This window comes from Jaculus jaculus, chromosome 11 (genome assembly GCF_020740685.1).
Source record: "Jaculus jaculus isolate mJacJac1 chromosome 11, mJacJac1.mat.Y.cur, whole genome shotgun sequence".
In the NCBI taxonomy this organism is placed as follows: domain Eukaryota; kingdom Metazoa; phylum Chordata; class Mammalia; order Rodentia; family Dipodidae; genus Jaculus; species Jaculus jaculus.
The window spans coordinates 1,309,147-1,335,439 of record NC_059112.1 but is presented as its reverse complement, the minus strand read 5'-3'; the positions used below and the strand labels follow the sequence as shown (position 1 = coordinate 1,335,439).

The window sequence follows — 26,293 nt, the reverse complement described above, 5'->3', positions numbered from 1 at the left end:
TCAAGGCCAGTGCTGGAGGGAAGACATAGTGAATAAAGCACCTGATTAATGGTTAATGCACTCGAGACCCAGGCTCGATTCCCCAGGATCCACATAAGCCAGATGAACAAGGTAGCACATGCACCTGAAATTCATTTGCAGTGGCTGGAGACCCTGGTGTACCCATTCTTATTCTCTCTTCTAATATCTATCTGCTTCTTTCACTCAGATAAATAAATAAATAAAATATTTTAAGAAAAAAAAAAAAAAGAACTCAAGGCCAACCTGAGATACATGAAATCCCATCTCAAAGAAAAGATAAAACAAAACTTACGTTTTGGCCATAAACAGCTTCCTGGGGCTTTCCACTAGCATCTACTCCACCATGAACATAGGATGAATTCCTGCCATAAAACCTGTAAAACCATTAAAGATTACAAACCAGTACTCAAGTAGCTATCCTCACCTAAGTCTTATTACATCTTTTTGAAGTTGAAGACTGAGGCAGGCAAAGTATATTCTAAATGCACATGTTGTAGCAACTGATCAATTTTAACTAATCCTGATACAGAAACTCACTTGTCTAGGTTATCATATATACCTCCCTTTTTTAACAACAATAAAAAACCTATTTTCAAGAAGGCAGAAAAGAGAGAGAATGGGTGTGCCAGGGCCTCTAGCCACTACAAATGAACTCCAGATGCAATGCACCACTTTGTGCATCTGGCTTTACATGGGTACTATGGAATTGAATCTGGGCCATCAGGCTTTGCAAGTAAGCACCTTTTAACTGCTGAGACATCTCCCCAGGCCCATTACATACCTCCTTTAATACTCTGCTAAGGAATCTTTTTTTTTTTTTGTATTTGAATATCATCATTCATTTAATGATCCTTTTTCAACATCTTCAAATACATATAGAGAAAAATGAGTAATAACTGGAACAGCCATCCTTCTAAATGACAGAATCCGTAAGAAGCCTTACAAAAGTAAGGTAGGTGAAATAGCCTGCTCTTACTATACTCAACATATAATTGACAGTATTAGAATAGGAAACCCTTGATTTTTGTTCAGCTATCCATTATGGAACAACAGGTTATAAGAAAAGGAATCTTTATTAGTTCCCAAGGCTTAGATGAAAACATCTCAAAACAGATTTCAAATAACTGAAAAAAGTTCAAAGATCAAATGAGAAATCTGCAATTATTAGTAAGAAGAAGAGATCATGTGTGTTCAGGGTGATATGGTTTTAGACAAAATCAGAGAGAGACTGACTGAAAGTGAAGTTTCAAAGGGGAAAGCGGCGGGGGGGGGGGTAGGGCCTTACCATGGGATATTGTTTACAATCATGGAAGTTGTTAATAAAAAAATTAATTAAAAAACTAGTTAGATGCTAAAAATATTTTTACGCTCCTCTTAAATGTGTGATGACTTTTTCTGATATTACCTAAACAATCAGAATTAACTACTTTGAAAATTAAGATTGTCCAAGATGCATTTATTTTCTTAAGGGGATTCAAACCATAAAACATGTAAGCACTTCCTGAGTGCCAAGCAGTATGATATATATTGATGCTTTGCACCCTCCTAACAACCTCATAAAATAAGTGCTGCCATCTAAACAAATGGACTGAGGTTCAGAAGAGGTTAGATTAATTCCCTAAAGTCATATTCCTATCAAACAAGGCAGTTAAGAAGAGGACCCAGACATTCTGACTCTAGATTCCATACTTTTTAAACATTACTGTATAGTATTTTCACATTTACTCTATTTCTTGTCATTATTTTTCTGGGGATTTTTTTGTTTTTGGTTTTTGTTTTCTCTAGGTAGGGTTTCACTGTGGTCTAGGCTGAACTAGAATTCACTATGTAGTCTCAGGATGGCCTTGAACTCATGGAGATCCTCCTACCTCTGCCTCCCAACTGCTGGGATTAAAGGCGTGTGCCCTCATACCCGACTTCATTATTTTTCTGAAATGCAACTTGGCAGAGTATGTGTGTGTACACAAAAAGTCAAAGAAAGTACCATACCCTTGATGTAACAATTCTTCGAGGAACTTATAACTAATCAGTAAGGTACATAAAAATGGTATAACTAATCAGTAAGGTACATAAAAATAGTTGTTTATGGAATAGTTAGTATGATGTTTTTTACATCAGTGAAAAATTCATTATCACTTAAATTTTCATTAAGAAGAAAAGTTATGCTATTACTTAATGATGATGCAGAGGCTTCCTATTTTAGAGCTTACTTTTTTTGTTTTATTTTGTTTTTTGAGGCAGGGTCTCACTCTAGCCCAGACTGACCTGGAATTCACTCTGCAGTCTCAGGATGGCCTCGAACTCATGGTGATCCTCCTACCTCTGCCTCCCTAGAGCTTGCTTTTTAAAAAGATTATTTTTTAAGCTATCATACAATGTAGAGATGGGTGTGGTGGAGCACACTCTTAATCCCAGGGTTAAGAGGATCACTGTTCTGAGGCCACCCTGAGGCTACAGAGTGAATTCCAGGTCAGCCTGGCCTAGAGTGGAAACCCTACCTCAAAAAAAAAAAAAAAAAAAAAAGGACAAGTATAGTGCCTCACTTCTGTAATCTCACTCTGAGGGTCAGGCAGGTGAATTGCTGCAAGTTTGAGGCCAGTAAGATACATAGTAAGATAGGTCAGACAGAGCTACATCTTATCTTTAAAACAACTAGACATCATACTGAACAAAGACCAAATTAAGAACATCTTTATGTTTACAATTAGAAACCAAAGCAGCCATTCACTTTGGGGTGTCATACATACTTTGTACACACCAAATTTCAACATAGCAATGGGGTTCTAATCAGAAATAGGCTTGAATACTGACAGATAACACCATTTACTTAAGAGTGATCCTAAATGAATTTCTAATCTTACTAAATTAGGAATGATCCTCAATTACCAACCTCAGCTGTCCAGAATGTAAAGTGAGATAATGCAAGTACCTCAAGTTTAGAAGACTGCCATCAAGTTTACATGAGAAAATGTATGTATGGAGACTTCACAGAAAAAGAACTTAGCAAATAGTAAATACAAAAATACTTCCTTGTATTGTAGAAGAATATACACACATGTTGAATAGTGAAGGACAAACTGCAAAAATCAAACTTTAGAATGGAAGACTTGCATATAAGAATGTCAGTCAAATTTTTAAGTCTTTCCCAGATAAGTGGCAGTGATCTATTTACCCTTTTAACCCACTGAGGTAATGTTTTACAGCAAACACTTAATACTCATTCTTACAAGGACCTCACTTTTCTTCTACTTGCTAAAGTATTCCTAGAAGAACAAAATATTATTAAGAACCACATATTATACAAATTTCCCTTCAAGCTTTGAAAAAAGTAAGCTTACAGATATTCAACTCTTACCAAGGCTACTGTTGATATTTTACCAAGGAATGCCATTTCTCTGATTATGAAGAAATGCAAAATTTCACAAGTATATAAAAATATTTCTTGGGCTGGAGCAATTGCTCAGTGGTTAAGGTGTTTGCTTGCAAAGCCTGAGGACCAGGGTTCAATTCCCCAGTACTCACATGAAGTGGTACATGCATCTAGAGCTCATTCATAATAGCTAGAATCTCTGGCGTGCCCATTCTCCCCCTCCCTCCCTCCCTCCCTGGAAATAGATAAAACATTTAAAAAATAATTCCCAATTCAGGTGTGGTGGTGCACTCAGGAGGCAGAGGTAGAAGGATTTCTGTGAGTTCAAGGCCACCCTAAGAATACACAGTGAAACTTCAGGTCTGCCTGAGCCAGAGTGAAACCCTACCTCGAAAAACAAAAACAAAAAATTTCCCAACACTACAGGAGCATAAGATAATTTAAGCCATCTGATTTCTAATTGTTCATTGGAGCCTATGAGTTTGTCAAGGCCCATATATATGTATAATTTTAGATGTACTGAGATATGTGATTTGATTTTCTTACTGTTTAGAGATAGACTCATGTTGTAAAGAGAGAGGCAAAAGAGAATGTATGTGGCTATGCCAAGAAAACTAAATGTTCTGTGTAAAATTTACCTGTGTAAATACTCTGGAGCTTTATTCAGCAAAGTGTAATATTGCCTCACAAACTCCCGCCCTACCAGCAGCGGACTGGGCTTCTCCATAACCATTTCTTTGCTGCACAATGTCAAATGCTGAGGGAGCAAACACAAGAATAACAGCCATTAAAAAAAGTTATCTTTGTAAACTATCACAAAATAAGTTTCTTAGACATACAAGTGGGAATAAAGAAAATTACCATCATTTGTTAAAAGTAATTGACAACAGTGAAGGGATAAATTCTCACCTCCAATGTTTCCTCATTTTCCCAGCCCTGCAGTACAGGGGGAAGTATTATTTCTAAGAGAAATCAGCATTAATTAGCTAAACCTAATTTATCATCCTTTGTATTCATAAGCCCCCCCCCCAAAAAAACAGGCTAATTGTAATCAACATTAAGAAGGGGAAAATGGGCAGAAAAAGCCATTAAGATTTAATGATTTTTTTTAAAAAAATAGTAATAATCTGGCTGACAGCATAGCCAGTGGTAGTCAGCCCTAGATGGAGACCTTACCTCAAAAAAAAAAAAAAAAACACCAACAACAAAAAGCATCTTCTCTCATTATACTTCAAAGTATTAAAAAATAATCATAATGCCTTCATAGCTAACTACTGGACAAATCAGAATGCAACTTAAATTCCAGTTTAACAATTTCAATGTAGGTTCCCTTTAAACAACTAATTTGAAAGCCACAGACAGCCCACAATAACCATTTACAATATGATGCTGTCTTTCATACATGCCAGGTACCAGCTATAGTAGAGCCCAATTAGGTAATAAGATACTGCTCTCCACAATTCCAGTGGTTTCAACTTCAAATTTTGGCTCAATCAGTTCTGTTTCTCCCACTGCAAGGAATCATGCATCAGCCTCACTTGATTTCAAAAAATTGTTAATTACAAAAGCAGATTCAGATACAGCATTTCAGATGTCACTGGTTTTCTCCAAACCTAAAACTTCAAATAAATGAAGGTAAAGTCCCCAGTGAATAAAAGGACTCACTCATGGACTTGGACTAGGGGATGTAGCTCAGTGGTGGAGCAAATGAAATGCGAAGCTAGCCCTAGGTTCCATCCTCAGAAGTGCAAGAACAAAAACAGAGGAGCACAGCTAATCATTGCAATGTTTTTATTTGGTACAATAGGAGCAAATGAATAAAGTAAAGGTTCTGTATGAGAACTAAAATGTACAAACTGCAAAAATAAGTGGAGCACATGGAATAACAGTAAATTATCCTCTGAATAAAATAATTTCCTTCAAATTATTAATAGGCATACTACTAGAGATTGCTTTTGGATTTGACAATTACTGTTTTCTTTTTTTTTTAAAAAAAAAACATTGTATTTTTATTTATTTATTTGACAGAGAAAGGAGGAGGCAGAGAAAGAGAGAGGGACAGAGAGAGAGAATGAGCATGCCAGGGCCTCTAGCCATTGCAAACAAACCCCAGACGCATGTGCCACCTTGTGCATCTGGTTAACATGGGTCCTGGGAATGGAACCTGGGTACTCTGGCTTTGTAGGCAAATGCCTTAACTGTTAAGCCATCCCTCCAGCCCTTCTTCCAAAGTTTTCTAAGGCAACGCTTTTTAAAAATTTACTTTAAAATCATTTATTTTAAATCTGTCGCATCTAGAAAATGTTTATCTACTTACTATTTTCCATCTTACATGTTTAGTTCTCAAAAAAATTTACAAAGATTATTTAAAAGGGTCAAAATATCCTAAAGATTCATTATGAAGTTCAAAAAAATCTTCAAGGGCCAGGCATGGTAGTGTACACCTTTAATCCCAGCACTCGGGAGGCAGAGGTAGGAGGATCACCATGACTTTGAGGGCACCCTGTGACTACATAGTGAATTCCAGGTCAGCCTGGACCAGAGTGAGACCCTACCTTGCAAAACCAAAAAAAAAAAAAAAAAAGAAAGAAAGAAAGAAAAGCTTCAAATTGTTTATTATCCATAGGCACATAAGTACCATGGGTCACAGTACTACCAATTTAAATGGAAGACAGTGTACTCAAGAGGATCCCAGGATCGAGACCAGCCTAGACTACCCAGCATTCCAAGCCAGGATGGGTGACAACAGTGAGACTGGCACAGCTGTTAAAGTACTTGTCACTTAAGCATAAGAGCCTCTCGGTTCAATACCCCAGAGCCCAAATAAAAAGCTGTGTGAAGGGGCTGGTTATATGGCTCAGTGGCTTGTTTGCAAAACCTACTGACCCAGATTCAATTCCCTAGCCACCCAATGTAAAGCCAAACAGGCATTCGTTTGCAGCGACAATAAACCCATTCACACATACACAAATTAATAAATAAAAATAAAAACGCTTTGCATGGCCATGCATAGTTACAACCCAGTCCATAGGAAGTGGAGACCAGATACTGGCTGGGGCTTGCTGACAGAAACATTTAGGTCTCAAGAAAATACATGGGTAAGTGATAAATATAATCTACATACATAGAGAACATACATCTGCACATATACTGTAGGCACACACGTGCCCAAAAAACAAACTAGGCATGGCAGCACATCACTACTTTTATTTTTAATTTTATTATTGTTTATTTATTTGAGAGAAAGAGGCAGAGAGGGAGAATTGGCACACCAGGGCCTCTAGTCACTGTTAAGGGAATTAAGGAACTCCAGATGCACATACCACCTTGCACATCTGGCTTACATGGGTCCTGGGCAATCGAACCCGAGTTCTTTGGCTTTGCAGGCAAGTGCCTTAACCGCTAAGCCATTCCTCCAGCCTACATCACCACTTGTAATTTCAGCATGTAGGAGGTGGAGGCAGGATGATCATAAGGTTAAGAGCATCGTTAGCTATACAGCTTAGGCTGAAACCTTGTCTCAAAATAAAATATTGAAGAAGGGCAAAAGAGGTGATAACAGCTGACTGATCATTATTCAGTAAACTATTATTTATTTTACAGAGAAAAGAGGAGAGAATGTGTGTTCCAGGGCCTCCAGCCACTGCAAACAAACTCCAGATGCATGTGCCCCCTTGTGCATCTGGCTTACGTCGGTCCTGGGGTATCGAACCTGTGTCCTTTGGCTTTGCAGGCAAATGCTTTAACCTCTAAGCCATTCCTCCAGCCCCAGTAAACTATTATTTAGCATAATTATTCAAAGGAGGCTAAGCAGGATGTGATGCAACAAGCCTTTAATCCCAGCACTGGGGGTAGGTAGGAGGATCCCCATGATTTCGAGGCCACTCTGAGACTACCCTACCCCAAAAAACAACAACAAAACACAAATGAAAGTAACCTCGGCGGGGGGAGGGGAGGGAGGGTATTACCATGGGATATTTTTTATAATCATGAAAAATGTTAATAAAAATTGTGAAAAAAAATTCCCCCCCCCAAAGTAACCTGGAATGCTAAATGACATGTACCAACCTAAGCAAGAATCCACTTTCTTTTAAGGTGCTGAGGATGATACCACAGGGAATGGCAAAACAAAAATCAACATTTACTAAGATGTTGTAATAATTACATTGTAGCTACACATGAGTATTACTTTATCATACTAGAAGGTAGAGGTAAGAAGATCAGTTGAGGACAACCTGGGCTACATGAGACACTGCCTCAACTAACAACAATCTAGAACTAAAACTTCAAGCCTTTAGGCAAGAAATATTAGGTTTCTTGTCTTTAAAACATTTTAATTAAGAGTAAAAATCATTAGTATAATAGGACTGCCTCCACAGAAACCATCTCAGGCTATATTAACATAGATGTAATGTCTAAAATATGCCAGCAGTTAACTGCACCAATATAAAGTGAATATAAATGAAAATACACGTGGGCTCAATGTATTGCAAGAACCACCACAGCTGTTCAAAGGTCCTCTAGAACTACTTCACAAATAGCTAGCCACTGTAGGTTTTCCACAGTAATTGAACAATTTAGTAGAAACCCAGTAAAAGAGGTTCAGAAAGTGACATGAGATTGTTCCATTCTGAAATTGTAACCAGTAAAGTTTTCCCAACTTCTACCATATACTCATTCCATGCCTTCCTAACTTTTGTTTTGTTTTTTTGAGGGATGGTCTCACTCTAGTCCAGGCTGACTTCGAACAAACTCAGAGCAATCCTCCTACCTTTGCCACCATACCTGGCTACCTTCCTAATTTGAAATGTCAGAAACCCTATGCATTCAAATGGGCCCAGTCCCCCCACTGTCCCACTGGGACTGACTGAAGCCTTCATGACTCCATGGTGAATACCCTAACACCACAGAGAAGAGTCCCAGGAAAATAGGAACAGAGGAGAAGGATTAAAAGTGTATAAACTGTTTAAAGACCACTTCAGAAAACAGAAGCTATTAAAATAGTAGGCTAGAGAGATGGCTCGGTGGCTAAGGCACTTGCTTGCAAAGCCTGAAAGACTGGTTTTGACTCCCCAGGTCCCATGTAAAGCGAGATGCACAAAGTAGCACATGCACCTTGCGTTCCTTAGCAAGAGGTACTGGTGCACCCATACTCCTTGCAAATAAATTTTAAAAAAAAATTTTAATTGACCTAAAAAGGGCTGGAGAGGTGGTTTAGCAGTTAAGGAAGGCACTTGCCTGAGAAGCCTAAGGATTCATGCTGCACTCCCAAGATTTCACTTCAGCCAATGGACAAAAGTGATGCAAGTGCAAGGTCACACATGCCTACTAGGTGGTGCAAGCGTCTGGAGTTCAATTGCAGTGCCTGAGACCCTGTCCTGCCAATCCTATTATATTTAAAAGAAAAAAAATGACCTAAAAGATTTCTAAAAGAAAATCGTCGTAACTACGTGTTAAGCAAAGACTAGGTAAGTCTCTCTCACACAAACACACACACACAGTCTGATTAACTGAACCTCATCAAAACATGAAACTTTTGCTCATTTAAAGATGTCAAACAAATGAAAACAAAGCTGAACGAAAATATTTGTTCATCATACATCTGATAAATGACTTGTTTGTACCAAGAATATACAAAGAACTCTTATCCCGAATTGTGTTAGTTTGGTTTTCTTTTGAGATAGGTCTCACTAAATAGAACAGAATGGCCTTGATCTTACAGCAGCAATTCTGCCTTTACAGGCATGTACTACACACCTGGCTTACTTGCTTAGTTTTAAAAACTGGGCCAAAGATTTGACCATATTCTTCCCCCAAAAAACACATAAAAAGATGTTTAAAATCACTGGTCACGGGCTGAAGAGATGGCTCAGCAGTTAAGGCACTTACTTGGGAAGCCTAAGGACCCAGATTCCACTCCCCAGTACTATGTAAACCAGATGCACAAGCTGGTATATGTTTGTAAACAGTGGCTAGAGGCTCTGGCACATGCTTATTCATTCTTTCTCTCTTAAATAAAATATAAAAATCACTAATCATTAGAACAGTGCAGTAAAACTACAATGACATTTTATGCACCTATAATAATGGCTAACATCAAAAATCTTTTTTGTGTAGGATGGATGCATGTGCATATGCCTTTGCAGTGCCACATACGCTGGGGTGGCTAGATTGGGAAGTAGAACACTGGGTGTCCTGCTCCATTGCTCCTTTGTCCATTCTTATTTGAGCTGCAGTCTCTTACTCATCCTGGAACTTGGTGTTTCTTAGGAAGCTTCATTCTCGTTTCTGGGTCTGTGCTCCCTTACGGAACTGTAGTTACAGGCACATGTGGCCACAGAACTGTTTATGTTGGTACTACAGCTTGTCAGGCCTTCGTGCTTGCACAGGAAGTCTCTTTAACAGGTGAGCCATCTCTAGCCCTAAAAAATCTAAAAACATTACCAGCTGCCAAGGATAGAGAGAATAGTAGGAAAGAAGTAAAGACAAAAAGAAAAAACAGTATAACAAGAGCTTTTTGTTATTTTTGCAATGCTAATATAGGGACTTGCACCTGCTAGATAAGTGGTCTACTACTGAGTACTATTCTCAGCCCCATTTTCTCATAAAACTAAACATACACACAACACATTACCCAGTAATTCCACATCAATGTATCTATTCAAGACAAATGAAGGCATTACATCCAAAGATCATTATGTTGCTCACAGCAGTAGCTTATTAACAAACACTGTACAACTGGAAACAATACAAATATTCACTAGCCAGGTGAATGAATGAACTGTTGACAAATCCCTATCAAAGTCAAGTATTATGAAACAATAAGGAATTACTGGTGCATGTAACATGATTACTTCAAAGGTTTGTTCTATTTTTCTATACTACAGAAAGCACAAAAGGCTAATATCATGAGACTCCATGATATAAACCAAGACTTTAGACAGATCAGGAGTTGAAGGCAGAGGGAAGTCAAGGACTATGAAAAGGCATTATGTGAAGTTCTAAGAGTGAAGAGAACATGCATGGTCTAGCCTGATTGTGTTGGTCTCATGATGGCAAGGTTTGTCCAAAGTTATTCAACTGTACACAAGAATGGATTTTATTATTCATACAATGCTTCTTTATGTCAGCTGTTCACATTTACAATGGATCCACTGCCTATCTGTAAGAGAAACATGGTACAATATTCAGTCAAGTTGGATGTGGTGGTAGATGCGTTTAATGCTAGCACTCAAGGGGTGGAGGGAGAAGAGTTTGAGGCCTGCCTGGGTTGCAGAGGAGACCCTCTCTCAAAAGGGAAAGGAAGCAATATTAATAGTTCAAAAGGTAACAATTTAGCTGGGAGGCAGAAAGATCACTGAGTTCAAGGACAGAATGAGACCCTACCTTGAAGAAAAGAAAAAAAGGCAACAATTTACTCAAAGAGATTTTTTGTTGTTTTTTGAGGTATGTCCTCACTCTAGCCCAGGCTGTCCTGAAACTCACTATGTAGTCTCAGGGTGGCCTTGAACTCACTGCACTCCTCCTACCTCTGCTTCCCCAGTGTTGGGTTTAAAGGCATGTGCCACCATGCCCAGCTTAAAGACATTATTTCTTAACCTACTGGGTTAATAAAAATGAAAACAGTAATATCTAGTTGGAATGTTCTGAAACCTGAAACTTGCAATTATTGTGGTTATAAACCACATATGTAAGGTATTTGTAGTTAACAATTAAAATTAGATTTTCTGATGATACAGCCATTTTATCACTGCATGGTAATAAGTACATGGAGTAATCAAATTTCAGGTATCCTTGAAATTAATGAGAATTGGTAGAATCTGAAATTATGTTGCTTTCGGGTATTTTGTGTTTTCTATTGTAATCTATTCTGATAACTACTTCCCTGTCGGTAGATTTAAATTGATTACTTTTTCTTGCCCACATTGTGTACATTGCCTTTATATTACTGAACTCCTACCTTAGTTGTAAAATTTTGTATTGTTCTGTCCATTTTTTTTATGGTTGTATAGTCTTTAGAAGTATCTAAAGGACTTGCATCACTAATATTTCAGTTTATCATTTGGAAATATTGGAAAATGTTTCTCAGGATCTGCATAGTAATTTTTTTTTTTTTTTTTTTTTTTGGCATCAGGAATCAAATCCAGGGCTTCATGCATGCTAGGCAAGATACTGCTGAGCTAGATCTCCCATTTTTCTTGATTATTCTTCTGTACACAGATGATTACTTTTAATTCCAGCATGTTCCCCAAGTGAACATCTTCAGTGTTATCCTCAATTAGTGATTATTTTAAGCACTTAAACTTTAGCTATTAAGTATTACTTTGTTAGAAATATATCATCATGGGCTAGAGAGATGGCTTGGAAATTAAGGCATTTGCCAAGGACCCATGTAAGCTAGATGCACAAGGTGATACATGTGTTTGTTGTTCGTTTACAGTGGCTGAAGGTCCTGGCATGCCCATTCTCATTCTTTCTCCCTCTGTCTCAATTAAACGATAAAAAAGATTTATGTGTGTGTGTATATATATGCATACATTTATATATACACACACATATATATATCAAATCACTATACTTTCTTAGTACAGTATTAAGCTAAGCATTGTTATTTTCACTTATAATCCCAGCACTTGGGAGGCAGTTAGATGGCTGTGAGTTCCAGACCAGTCTGGATTACTGACTGTCAAAAAAAAATCTTGCCAGGCATGGTGGAGGCCAAGGTAGGAGGATCACCTGAGTTTCAGGCCAGCCCTGGGCTAGTTTGAGACCCTACCTCAAAAAACAAACAACAACAAAAACACCTTTTTACTTCTATTTTCCCCTTTACAATGCTGGGGGATAGAACCCAAGGCCTCACACACTAGGCAAGTGCTATACAACTAAGCTACATCTCCAGTCCAGTTTTCATGAGTCAGTGTGAGCATATGCATGCCATGGATGTATGTGGAGGTCCCACTTGTTTGAGGCAGGATTTCTTCATGCTGGCCTATGAGCTTCAGGATTACTTCTCCTGTCTCCATCTCCCACTATAGTAGGAGGGCTGGAATTCAGCTTCATGTGGTGCTGGGGGGTTTGAAATTCAGGTGTCATGCTTGCTGTGCAAGCATTTTACCTATGAAGCCATCTCTCCAGGCCCCATTCTTCTATACTTTTGATCCTTTATTCTAGAACCATATTTCAATCAGTGACACATCTGTAAGATGATTATCAGAAACTACAAAACAGTTATTTCATCTCTGTACTTATAAATCAATTTTTTTTGGAGGAGGGAGACAGTGTCTCACTCTAGCCCATGCTGGCCTTGAGTCTTCCTGCTCCAACCTCCTGAATGCTGGGATTACAGGCTTGAGTAACAATGTTCAGCTCAAATACTAATTTCTGGACTATACCTGTTTTCAAAGGAGAGATTTGTAACATTGGCTGCAATTTGACTATGTGGACTAGAATGTCCGCATTTATAATTATTTGCTATGTTTTCATACTTCTGAGTGGACAGCATTATAAAGATGGCTGTGAGGGCTGGCTTAACGGTTAAGGTGTTTGCCTATAAAGCCAAAGGACCCAGGTTCGATTCCCTAGGACCCACGTTAGCCAGATGCAAAAAGGGGGCACATGCATCTGGAGGCCCCAGAGCACCCATTCTCTCTCTCTCTCCCCCTTTCGCTGTCAAATAAAAATAAAAAAAAATTTAAAATAAAAAGAGAGAACCTACCTCAAGAAGCCACAAAAACTATAAATGCTGTCCCACAACAAGTAGCCTTTATCTCCCTGACACAGGGGAAAGTATTAGCTTCACTTAGAGAAAGAAACCAACATTTAGAGAACAAGGAGATTCAGGTCCCTCAGTTACAATTATAAAACAATTTGAATCAAGTCTCCTGTCTACAATGATGTTTTCATTATGTGTACCTGATTAAGAAAAACTTCTTTTTGGAAGACCATTCAAAGAATCAAAAAGTTTAAATATCTTCTAAAGTTCAACTTTTAAGGAAGGTATAGTAGTATACACCTATCCCAGCATTCAGGAGGATGAGGAAGGAGGATTACCATTAGGCCATCAAAGCCAGCCTGGGAACAGTGAGTTTGAGGTTGGCTGAATTTTATAGCAAATTCCTGCCAATAATAAAATTTAAAATAAAAGAGGTCCAACTTCTAGCTTATTTTAAAGTGCTGAGGGAAGCAACAGATAGTTATGCATAAGTCATCCCTCAGCCAGATGTGGTGGCACACGTCTATGATCCCAGCACTCAGGAGGCAGAGGTAGGAGGAGGAGAGCCCTGAGTTCAAGGCTACCCTGAAACTACCTGGGCTAGAGCGAGACCCTACCTCAAGCCGCGACCCCCCCCCCCAAAGAAAGAAAAGTCATCCCTCCACTTTACAATGATACCAAAACGGGATATGAAATATCCACAAATTGTACCAAAACAAGCCAAGGCACAAGAAACTGATTCTATTACCACAGGTTTGAGAAGAAATATCATTAAACAAATGTCTACCAGTGAAGAGTAATTAGGTCATGATCTTTTTACCCATTCAACAACAGCTGGAAAGTCTTTCCTAAAGCAATTTAGAAATAATTTGCAATCATATATTCTGCAACATAAAAAGCTGTTCAGAGTGTGGTGGTGCATGCCTTTAATCCCAGCAGCATTCAGGAGTCAGAGGTAGATGGATTTCCCGAGTTCGAGACCACTTTGAATCTACATAGTGAATTCCAGTTCAGCCTGGGTTACAACGAGAACTTACGGGGGGGGGGGGGGGGGGGGGCCTGTTAAGACTAGGAAAAAATATCCTTGAAAGGAAGAAGGAAGATGTAGTTGTGCCTACCTTTAATCCCAGCACTCAGGCCAAGGTAGAATTCTGGCTGTGAGTTTGAGGCCAGCCTGGGCTACAACAAGAACCCCCCCCCCCCAAAAAAAAAGCTGTGAATCTAAAGATTAGTATTTGTAAGCTTCCAGAACTGATACTCAATTTTTTTAATCTACTGGAAATTAAATCTAGCTAACAAATATTTCTTGGTACCAACAGACCAACACTTTCTTCAAACCAAATTTACCTGACAGTTCAACTACTTAGCTGCTAAGTTAACAGCTAAATTCGACAGTGTAGGTATTATACTGGCCCTAGGTTTATGTGCCTAGAGCTACCAAATATGGAACTGGACAATTATCCATCTACTCCCTCATGTGCAGCTATTGGTTCCTACACCTAGGTGCTTTCATGGTTCTTTAAAAAAATTCTGATCTTAACCCAAGTTATTTAAATTACCAAATAACTTTTGTTCCTTATCTACTCCTTCCAACAGCCAGCACTCCACTCCTGATGCCTGTCCACCATCACTAACATTCAACATGAACCACAGCAGGCAGAACCGGGCAAACTCTGAAACCTATTTGAGGTCCTTACGCTCGCTGCCAATTCCGTTTGATTAATTTTTCAGAATGAAAACAAAATGTTGAGATTAGATTATAGCACAAGGATATACGAGTAATCCTAAAAATTTAAGGAAAAGGTGGGTAATGTCGCCCCCCCCCAAAAAAATGACACATAAAATTCAGCCCTAAGGTACAAACGTCATCTGTTAAGACCAGAAGTCTTGTATCAAAGGAACCAATAGATTTTGCAAGACCAAATGTTTACTTATAAACTTTGGCTCACAAGTCTAGGACTGCATTAAGTGCCAAATATGGAGCTGGACCCGAAATTACCCTCATCCACTCTGGTGTAGTGGGCTCCCTTAACTAAATCCAGGAAACTTGACAATGCACAAGCATGGTGCCTTGAACCTGAAACTCAGACTCTTACTCCAAGTTCACGGCTCAATTCTTCAATGGGGGGAAAAAAGGGAACAATTTTTCTACCCCACCTTTGGTGCACGTGGTTTGTTTTTAAAGGAAGAAAATCTTGATTTGTTTAGATTCGAGTAACAGAATCTACACCATCCATACCAAAAACAATACAAGTGAGCCAAGAGAGAAACCCAAAGCACCCAAATACCCTTCCTAGGGAATAGGAGATGGCCAGCAGAAACGGGGTGCAGAGGGCGCACGTTACAGTCCCGGGGTGCGAACACGTTCGGCCCCGCGGGGACAGGGCCCGGACTCACTTCCGGCACAGAAATGGTGCCCCGAGGCCGCTACTTTCGCATCGGCGTCGCTCCCCTCCCCCACGGGTGGGGCGGCCCCGCGTCCTCGCTCGGAAGCCCGGCGGCTCGGGGCTCCCCGGCTCCAAGGCCCTGTGCAGAGTCCACGGCCCGGCCACGCTTCCCTCGGCGCGCCATCTGGAGCCGCCGCGGCCCTCGCCCCATCTCGGCCCCACCTGTGCCCTCAGAGCCGGTCTCCCTCCCACGCAGCGCCCCCCCCGCTCACCTTGGAGGAAAGCTCCGCGTCTCTCACGCACGCACGGTGGCGTAGGCAGCCGGCAAGAACAATGTCTGTCCCTCCCTCCCTCCCTCCGCACCCGCCCGCCTGCCGCAGCGCCGCCGGCCCTCGGGCGCACGCACCGGACGGTTGCCGCGAGCCGCGGAGCGCATACGAAATGTCCCCTCCCGACCACCACACCGACCTCCCCTCCCGGCCCCCGTACACACCTCCAACCAACAACAGCGGCGAGTACGTCGCGCGGAGGTCAGTCGGAGAGTAGCCGAGGATCGGCTGCAGCGCGTTCGCCTCGCTCGCCGCCGCCTCCCTCCGCTAAGCCCCGGGGATCTGGAGAGCCGCGGACTCGCTCCCCTTGCAGCCACCGCTTCCCGGGCGCCGAGAGCTGCAACGAGCTACGAGGAACACGGACGTCCCGCCCCCTTTGCCACCGCCCCCTCTTATTGTTTTACCCCTGCCGAAAGGGCTGGGGAACCCCCCAGCACAGCGCCAGCCAATCAGACATGTCTTTCGCTAGACGGACCCAAGCTTCTCCGCCCCTCGGCGGAGCACGCGCAGTACGCCGCTGCGCCCGCGTCCCCAAAGCCTGGGAGCAGGAACCGGCCTGAAAGCCCGGGCGAGAGTCCGCTGATTTGACGTCATAAGGAGGCTGCCCTTCTCTTGCCCCGAGGGAGGCTCTAGCCCCGCCGCCCTTCTTGCAGGTGGCGCGAACAGGAAAGCGAGTTCGCGCGGCGCTCGCTGTGCTCCATACACTGCTGTAACTGGAGCCCTGATTAATGTTAAGCAGGAGGACATAGTCATCTCTTCCGAACTAGGTGCTCGCAGGTTGCTGCGCTAGAGAGGATTCAAGATGCAGCCAGCTGCTTGCATGTTAACCTCATCTATATTGTTTATTGACCCACTATAGAAAATGGAGATATTTTAAAAATTTTTTTATTTTTATTTTTTTTATTTGAGAGCGACAGAGAGAGAGAGAGAGAATGGGCGCGCCAGGGCTTCCAGTCACTGCTAAAAAACTCCAGTCGCGTGCGCCCCCTTGTGCATCTAACTAACGTGGGCCCTGGGGAATCCAGCGTCAAACCAGGGTCCTTAGGCTTCACAGGCAAGCGCTTAACTGCTAAGCCATCTCTCCAGCCCGAAAATGGAGATTTTTAAGCCTCACCAAGGTCGTAGTCATCCTACTACTTCAAAAGCAATTTATATTAGGCCGACTGAATGCTAGGCCTTGGGATAAGGAAAAATATGAAAGGACTGTTTATCTGTATCTATATATATGACTTATGTGGCCTTTTTCCCCCATTGTATCTAATTGTGCACTAAGCATTTACAAATATTCCCTGGAAAAGTTTGGTACACAAGGTGTTACTTTGTCCCTTAGGTCTGGAAATTTTCTCAGTATCAAGATAGAAGAATTTTGAACTGAAGATTTCATGAAATGGTGAATGGAAGGGCAATTAGGAAAGAAAAAACCCCAGCACGTTTATTAACACTTATAAACCAAACACGAAATAAATATATTTCGTCAATTACATCCCACAGTCTGCATATTTTAACTTTTTTTTTTTTTTAAGGAAAGTAAAAAAAATTCAGAAAGGCAATGACAACATTTGGCCCCTTGAAATTTACACTGGATTTACCTTGGATTGCGTTAGAATTATTTGCAGAGGCAGCCATCACTTTCATGAAATGAAACAGAGATGGTTTTCCTTAAAGCATAATACATGCAGATTGTCTTTTAAACACAATGCTTATATACAAAATTACTTTATAGAATCATTTACTCTCATAACCCAAAAAAGGCGTTACTTTTTTTTTTTTTTTTTTTTTTGAGGTAAGGTCTCACTCTAGTCCAGGCTAACCTGGAACTTACTCTATAGTTCCAGGCTGGCCTTGAACTCAGTGATCTCCTAACTTTGCTTCCCAAGTGCTGGGATTAAAGGCGTGCACCAACCACTCCTAGCCCTTGTTATTTTTTTTTCAATCTTTTTTTAAGAGAGAGAGAAAGTGACTGTGAGCAGGCCTGTAAACAAACTCCATATGCATGCACTACTTTGTGCATCTGACTTTACGTGTGTACTGGGAAATCAAAACCAGGCCTTCGAGCTTTGCAAGCAAACTCCTTTAACTGCTGAGCCATCTCTTCAGCCCCCTCATTACTATTTTTTTTTTTCTGGATTTTTCAAGGTAGGGTCTCTTGCTCTAGCCTAGACTGACCTGGAATTCACTATGTACCTCAGGGTGACCTCAAACTCATGGTGATCCTCCTACCTGGCTTAATATTTTATTCATTTACTTATTTGCATGCAGAATGGGGGGAGAGAGAATGGGTGCAGCAGGGCCTCCAGCCACCACAAGCAAAATCCAGATACATGTGTACTTTGTGTATCTGGCTTTACGTGGGTACTGAGAAACTGAACCCTGGTTGCTAGGCTTTGCAGGCAAGCTCCTTAACAGCTGAGCCATCTCTCTAGCCCATCTGTTACTATTTTTTTGGTTTTGTTTTGTTTTTCGAGGTAGGGTCTCACTCTAGCCCAGGCTGACCTGGAATTCGCGATGGAGTCTCAGGGTGGTCTTGAACTCATGGCGATTCTCCTACCTCTGCCTCCCGAGTGCTGGGATTAAAGGCATGCGCCACCACGCCCAGCTCTGTTACTATTTTTATGGAAACTTTACAAATGAGAAAATTGAGCCTTAGGAAGTCAAGTAACTAACCCAAGGACACACAGATTTTACATTTGAGCTGCATACAGTGTTTTACTCCCAGTACTTGGGGGACAAAGGCAAAAAGAGCCCCAAAAGTTCAAGGCCAGCCTACTGTATGTATAAGTCAGAGCTAAATGGCAAGGCCCTATCAAACAAATAGCTATTGCTCCTTTCAAGCACAAGCAGTCTGCCTCCATGATCCATGTCCTTAGTTACAAGCTATATGAAATAATGCCATTGCATGAGATACCAAAGGTTATCTTTGCTGCTAATCCGTAATTTTTCCATTGATGTGCAAGTGTTGTCATACCTATTCTTTATCATGTAGCCTGATGAACAAACAGAAGTTTTCTGAGTGTGGTTCTCATACCTTACTGTGAATCAGAACAACTAGCCTCCCAAGATTTTGTTTGTTTGTTTGTTTGTTTTGAAGTAGGGTCTCACTCTAGCTCAGGCTGACCTAGAATCACCATGTAGTCTCAGGGTGGCCTCGAACTCACAGCAATCCTCCTATCTCTGTCTCCCAAGTGCTGGGATTAAATGTGTGCGCCACCATGCCCATCTTATTTATTTATTTGAGACAGTGTGAGAGAAAGAGGCAGACAGAGAGAGGGAGGGAGAGAAAATGAGCACGCCAGGGCCTCCAGCCACTGCAAACAAACTCCAGACGCATGTGCCACCTTGTGCATCTGGCTTATGTGGGTCCTGGGGAACAGAACTGAGGTCCTTTGGCTTTGCTGGCAAACGCCTTAACTGCTAAGCCATCTCTCCAGCCCCACAATTTTTGATTCAGCAGGTCTTTGCTAGGCCTGAAAGTCTGTGTTTCTCACAAGTTCTCAGAGGATAGATGCTACTGCTGCTCCAGAAACCATACTTGAAGATTCACTCTGTTAGGGCAGAGTTTGGCAAACTTTTGTCTGCTGAGGACCAGACAGTAGTTGTGTTAGGTTTTGAGACCATGTATGGTATCTGACTCAATCCTGTTTGTCCTCCTTTAATATTCCTTAAAAACTATAAGAAACATTCTTCCTTCTAAGGCTATATATTGTGTCAGGATATATACCAACAAGTGGTTACTGGAGAAAAAAGATTCAGTTATTTCCAATTTCAGTAATGTCTTCTAAGTCTGTGCCCTCTACAGCTCTCCATACTGGTAGTCTGTACCCAGGGTCAGCCCATTTCACCTTTCCAGCATGATTGCAGTGGCCTGTCATTCAAAATAACTTCTATAAAGCAACCCTTGTCCTCACAGACTAGGCAGGAAGGCCAGTGTGAATGATAGTCATTCAGTGGCTCAGGCCAAAAAAACTGAATCACTCTTGACTCCTCTCCTTTATCAAAATACAGCCAGTTGTGCTTCCTCTACCTTCACTGCTTTGGATTACACATTGCTGTTACTGCTATTATAGAAGCTCAAGCCACCACTGCTCAAGGCAGCAGTTTTCTATTTGGTTGTGTTGCTTCCTCTTTTATTCCATAATAGCTCCTCCTCACAAAAGCCAGATCCTTTACAACTACACATCAGATGACAGTCCCTAAACCTCCCAAAGGCGAACACTAAATTTCAAAGCCTTACCATGGCCCACCAGCCTACTTAATCTTTAACCTATTAAACCTATTACTAACACTTCTTTTTTTTAAGAATTTTTTTAAATTTTATTTATTTATTTATTTGAGAGCGACAGACACAGAGAGAAAGAGGGAGAGAGAGAATGGGCGTGCCAGGGCTTCCAGCCTCTGCAAATGAACTCCAGATGCGTGCGCCCCTTGTGCATCTGGCTAACGTGGGACCTGGGGAGCCTCGAACCGGGGTCCTTAGGCTTCACAGGCAAGCGCTTAACCACTAAGCCATCTCTCCAGCCCAAACACTTCTCTTCTTACTCAGGGCCCTCTTGTACTTGAAGCAAGCATTCTGCCAAATGAGTTACATCACCAGCATTTCATATAGATTTTTAAATATTTTATTTGCAAGGGGAGAGAGAAAGAGAGAGTATGAACAAGGCCAAGGGCTTCGTATTGCTACAAAAGAACTCTAGGTACATGAACCACTTTGTGCATCTGGATTTACATGGGTATAGGGGAATGAGATAAACATGTTTTGGTGGATATCTATTTCCCTTAAGTATAATGTGGGCATCATATTTCACTAATTCATTAAATCCTCTTCCTTTTTCAATGGTTAAATGTTACCTTAAGACAGTAAAATAAATTAGAAAATTAGAATGTAATTAAATAAAGATAAGCTATATATTTGTATTTTTGACATAAATCTGGGCCATGGGACTAAAAAAAACAATGAAAATCAACATAAAAACCTAACCATCTATGTAAAGGATCTCCAATTTACAGTAAAAAGGACAGATACAGTATTAGTTAATCCTACAGGAGATAATTCCAAAACAATTTCAGACCATAAACCAGCAAATATTATTAAATGAAAATATCCAATCTGTGAAAGAGGTGCCTTTGTAAATTTCTATTGAGATTAATTCATCCATTCAAAAAAGCAAATCAGCCAGTCATTGTAGTGCACGCCTTTAAGCCCAGTACGTAGGAAGCTGAGGTAGAAGGATTTCTGTGAGTTTAAAGCCACTCCTGAGACTACATAGTGAATTTCAGGTCCCCAACATCCACATAAAGCTGGACATACAAACATGGCACAGGAGTGTGGCATATTTGCAGTGATAAGAGACCCTGGCACACCCACACACAAACACAAAAGTGTGTAAACAATTTTTCCAAAAGCAATTGGAGAGATGGCTTAGTGATTAAGGCACTTGCTTGCAAGGCCAAAGGACCCAGGTTCAATTCCCCAGGACCATGTAAGCCAGATGCACAAGGTAGCACATGCATCTGAAGTTCATTTGCAGTGGCTGGAGGCCCTGGCCTGCCCATATTCTCCCTCCCTCTCTCTCAAGTAAATAAATAAAAATAGGGTTTTTTTTTTGTTTGTTTTAGTTTTTTGAGGTATGTTTTCACTCTGGCCCAGGCTGACCTGGAATTCACTCTGTAGTCTCGGGGTGGCCTCGAACTCATGGAGATCCTCCTATTTCACCTTCTCAAGTGATGGGATTAAAGACATGTACCACATGCCCGGCCCAGTCATAAATTTAAAACTTGAGGCAGCTAAAATATCCAACAGCGATGATTAAATAAACTATGACCCATGTACTTGACATATCTACATCAAAAGCTATAAATTTAAATAAGAATACTTTTGGCAGGGTGTGTTGGTGCACACCTTTAATTGCAGCCCTAGGGAGGCAGAAGTAGGAGGATCACTGTGAGTTCGAGGCCACCCTGAGAATACAGAGTGAATTCAAGGTCAGCCTAGACTAGAGTAAAACCTTATCTCGAAAAACCAATAAATAAACAAATAAATAAATAATAAGATGGTCTGGAGAGGTGGTTCAGTGGCTAAGTCGCTTGCCTGACAACCCAGGTTTGATTCTTCAGTAGCTATGTAAAGCCAGACGCAGTGACACATGTATCTGAAATTCACCTGTAGTGGCTGGAGGCCCTGACATGCCCTTTCCCTCCCTCCCTCTCTTTCTTCCTTCCTTCCTTCCTTTCTTCTTTACTCTCTCTCTCTCTCTCTCTCTCTCTCTCTTTCTGCTTGCAAATAAAAATATATTTTAAAAGATAAGATACAAGCCAGGCATGGTGGCGCACACCTTTAATCCCAGCACTTGGCAGAGGCAGGAGGGTCGCCATGAGTTCAAGGCCACCATGGGACTACATAGTGAATTCCAGGTCAGCCTGAGCTAGAGTGAGACCCTACCTTGAACCCCCCTCAAAATCAGATACAATTACTATTAACAAGTGAATTAAGAATAAAATTACTAAAATTGTATTATCTAACTCTTGATTTTTACTATAAATTTCATCATAAAGTACTTATCCAACATTTTAATTTACAAAGCTCTTCCTCTACTCTCCATTTGACATTTTTTTTTCAAGGAAGGGTCTCACTCTAGCTCAGGCTGACCTGGAATTTACTCTATAATACCAGGCTGGCCTAAAACTTCACAGTGATCCTTCTACATCTGCCTCCCCACTCCTGGGATTAAAGGCGTACACCACCAGGTCTAGCTGACAATTTTCAACTTTATTGACTCTTAAAAATACCAACCACATCCATTACTGCCACTTTGTTGAAGTGGGTAGGAGAGAGATGACTCCATGGGTGTTCAGGGATTGCTCTCCCCATATAAAATGTTTATGGTGGAGGGGAGATGGCTCAGTGAGTAAGAGCTCTTGCCACAAGCATTAGGGCCTGAGATAGCATGATTCCCCAGGCCCACATAAACAGCTAGGGTTGCCTCACACATCTATAACCCCCGAGTCCTGTGGGCAGAGAATGGCTGGGGCTCATGAAAACTACAGCTCCATGTTCCAAGAGACTCCATCTCAAGGAAAGACACAGATGAGTGATTGTGGCCACCTGATGTTCTCCTAGGGCCTCCACACACACACACACAGGGCTCACAGGTGCATATACATGTGCACATAACACACATACACACACCCAAGAAAAAGTTTATGATGACTAGGCACTACAAGTAGTCAAATGCAAGCATTGAAGGGATATTCTGTGTATGTCTATTCACTGCAGTTTTACTGAATCTGAATCTCAGATTCATCTCGTAGCTGGTCTATCAATTCAGGTGTATAAATTTAGGCATGATGCTGAGCTTTTCTGTGCTTCAGTGTTTCACATATATAAAGGATACTGTGAGGATCAGAAACATCCAGGACTTTTAAAAACAGTGCTCAATACACACTGACACTTAACATATGGTCTCTAAAGAAGTGGAGGGATCAATTGCTTTCAGCTGAGTCTTTGCTCACTGCCCACCATTTCACTGAGATAATTTACATTGCTATGGCATTTGACAATTTATTTTTATTTATTTATTTGAGAGAGAAAGAGGCAGAGAGAGAGACAGAATGGGCACACCAGGGCTCCAGCCACTGAAAACGAACTCCAGATGCAAGTGCCCTCTTGTGCATCTGGCTTACATGGGTCCTGAAGAATCGAACCAGGATCCTTTGGCTTTGCAACCAAACATCTTAACTGCTAAGCCATCTATCCAGCCCTCATTTGACAATTTCTTTTGTTGTTGTTGTTGTCCCCCTGCCCCAGGAAGAATGTCACTGTAGCCCAGGCTGACCTGGAACTCACTCTCTAGTTTCCAGGCTGGCCTTGAATTTACAGAGATCCTGCTAGCTCTGCCTTCCAAATACCAGGATTAAAGGGGTGTGCCAACCACACCCTGCTCATTTGACAATTTTCAAACCACTTCTGAATACAGTATCTCATTTTAGTTTCGTAAACATTCTTTAAGTCGGCAAGCTACCCAAAACTAACTGGCCAGTTTAGAAACACTAGGTACTACCATAAAATAAAGAACTGCCCACAGCCTTTGAGCAAAATTTACTTTGAATTTCTCCCTGCAATCTCATCTCTTGGAAAGGCTAGACAGATTAGTCTAAAAGGGTGTTTTTTTTTCTCTACATTTGATTATTGTGTGTGAGATACATCATACATCCAGAAAAAATGCACAAAGCATTTTGGTCACACACCCATTTTATCCATTCTTCAGAATTCAGAGTAAATCATAACCAAAAACCAGCCTACAATGAATTAGATTACATGGGACAATGAAAGTAACTCATGGAAATGAGTGAAATTCTAGTGGATTCTATGCTGTACTCAAGAAGCTTAGAGAACAGCTAAAATCACCCCAGGCGGAGTGATCCATGAGATAATCTTACAAGTATAATTGAAGATGGTGACATAAGGAAAAGAGTTACCTGGCCTTAGTTGCCTCGAGTCCAGAAAATGACTTTGGGAAGGGCAGAAATGCCACCAGCATTCATCTCACAGTCCAGGGTGGACTATATTTGGCAGACAAGATTACTCTTGACACCACTAAGCTGCAGGATGTATTTAATTCTTCAAGCCTTGCAGTCCAGATACAAGATGCCTTCAGGTTATCCAGCTCTTTCTTCTAGCACTATGGGGACTTGGTCAGCAGGTATTTTGTTTACTGGGAATGCATTATCTCACTTTGTGGGATAGGATTTTGGTGGTTCCTTAATCAGTCTCCATGAATTAAGTTACTGTTAAAGAGTGTCCCTGAGGGCTGGAGAGGTGGCTTAGTGGTTCAGGCATTTGCCTGCAAAGCCAAAGAACCCATTTCGATTCCCCAATACCCATGTAAAGCTGGATGCACAAAGTGGTGCGTGTGTCAAGTTCATTTGCAATGGCTACAGGCCCTAGCACACCTATTGTCTCTCTATATCTGCCTCATTCTCTGTTTAAAATAAATAAATAACTTAAAAAAAAAAAAGAGAGTGTCAGGGCTGGAGAGACGGCTTAGCAGTTAAGACACATGCCTGTAAAGCCTAAGAACCCAGGTTCGATTCTCCAGGTCCCACATAAGCCCGATGCACATGGTGGCACATGCATCTAGAGTTCGTTTGCAGTGGCTAGAGGCCCTAGCCTGACCATTCATTCTCCCTCTCCCTTTCTCTCTCTCCTTCTCTCTGTCTCTAATAACTAAATTAATTAAAATAAAATCTTTAAAAAAATAAGAGTGTCCCTGATCCAGGTTTCTCTATGAGAAGGAGGGAGAGTGTACTGAGAGAATTTAGAGCAGAGGAGCCAATTCTCACTAGAAGTAGAATATAGAACTGTGAAACATAGATCAAATCCCATTTTCTTCACTAGTTTTGAAACACTCATCAGATAAGCTCGTATCACGAACCCCCGACTTTCTCAAGGATAAACAGCCCAGTTGTGGGTAGCTATAAAGACTGTTTACAGCATTTAGCAGTTTCTGGTGAAGTGTGCATCTGTGTGTGTGGTTCCTATGGTAACAATGAGGCAACCAATGGAAACATGAGCCCATGGTTCTAGTACTTGGGAGGCTGAGGCTAGAGGATCACATGAATCCAGAACTTTAGGGACAGCCTGAGCAATATAGCAAAATTCCATTTCTGAGAAAAAGAGAGAGAGAAACAGAAACACCAGGGTACCCCAACACAGTGCTTCATAAAGTCATAGACAGCTGGCCCAGGTCTCTCATCTGCCTGTCCAAGTCCCCATTCTCTTCTTGGATCAAATAATTGGTTGTTGAGCAGAGTGTAGAAACCATGAACTGTCTTTGTATTAGAGTGAAAATCAAAAGGAGGAGGAAAAGAAATGTGTGGGAAAAAAATTTTTTTTGAAGAAACTATATCCTTTTCCTCCTGAGTACTAGAACCAGGCTGGCTCACACACACACACACACACAAAGCATGCAGCTGATGACATAGTAAAGGCAACACACACACACACTCACACACACACACACAAAATCATGCAGCTGATGGATACAGTAAAGGTACCATGGCCAGTTTGGAGTAAAACAGCCCAGCACCCTTCATGGGGCAACCTCAGCCCTATCTCCAGCCACGCCTTCCCAAGGTAACTGCTCCCTTAGAGAGCTGGGCTACCTGATCTCTGGGCTATGGCTCAAGATAGCACAACAGCGTTCTGATATTTAACTACACAGTATGCATGGAAGAGATTAAGACTAAGGCAGGAATCTTTCCCCAAATCAAGATGTGCCCTCTCTGGTTAGACCAAAGCCTGCCTTTGGGACTGGAGAAATGGCTTAGCAATTAAGGCACTTGCCTGCAAAGTCAAAGGACCATGGTTCAATTCCCCAGGACCCACATAAACCAGATGCACAAGGTGGTACATGCATCTGGAATTCGTTTGCAGTGAGTGGCTAGAGGCCCTGGCATGCCCATTCTCTCATTCTATCTC

The 26,293-nt window shown here is 41.3% G+C and overlaps 1 protein-coding gene across 5 annotated transcripts in view; it reads right to left on the bottom strand.

Annotated features, from left to right (window-relative positions):
• The window catches only part of G3bp2 (G3BP stress granule assembly factor 2), an 84,896-nt gene that overhangs the window by 17,291 nt on the left and 41,312 nt on the right, over positions 1 to 26,293 (bottom strand). For 2 of the 5 annotated variants that reach the window (XM_004664878.3, XM_004664879.3), the window contains exons 1-3: positions 15,984 to 16,182; positions 4,030 to 4,148; positions 314 to 395 (exon numbers count right to left, since the gene is read on the bottom strand). In XM_004664878.3, the coding sequence (XP_004664935.1) occupies positions 314 to 395; positions 4,030 to 4,124 (177 nt within the window). In that variant the 5' untranslated portion in view covers positions 4,125 to 4,148; positions 15,984 to 16,182. Of the gene's footprint in view, positions 1 to 313; positions 396 to 4,029; positions 4,149 to 15,762; positions 15,808 to 15,983; positions 16,183 to 26,293 lie in introns of those variants that run through there. The other 3 variants (XM_045161567.1, XM_045161568.1, XM_045161569.1) reach the window with 2 other exon arrangements.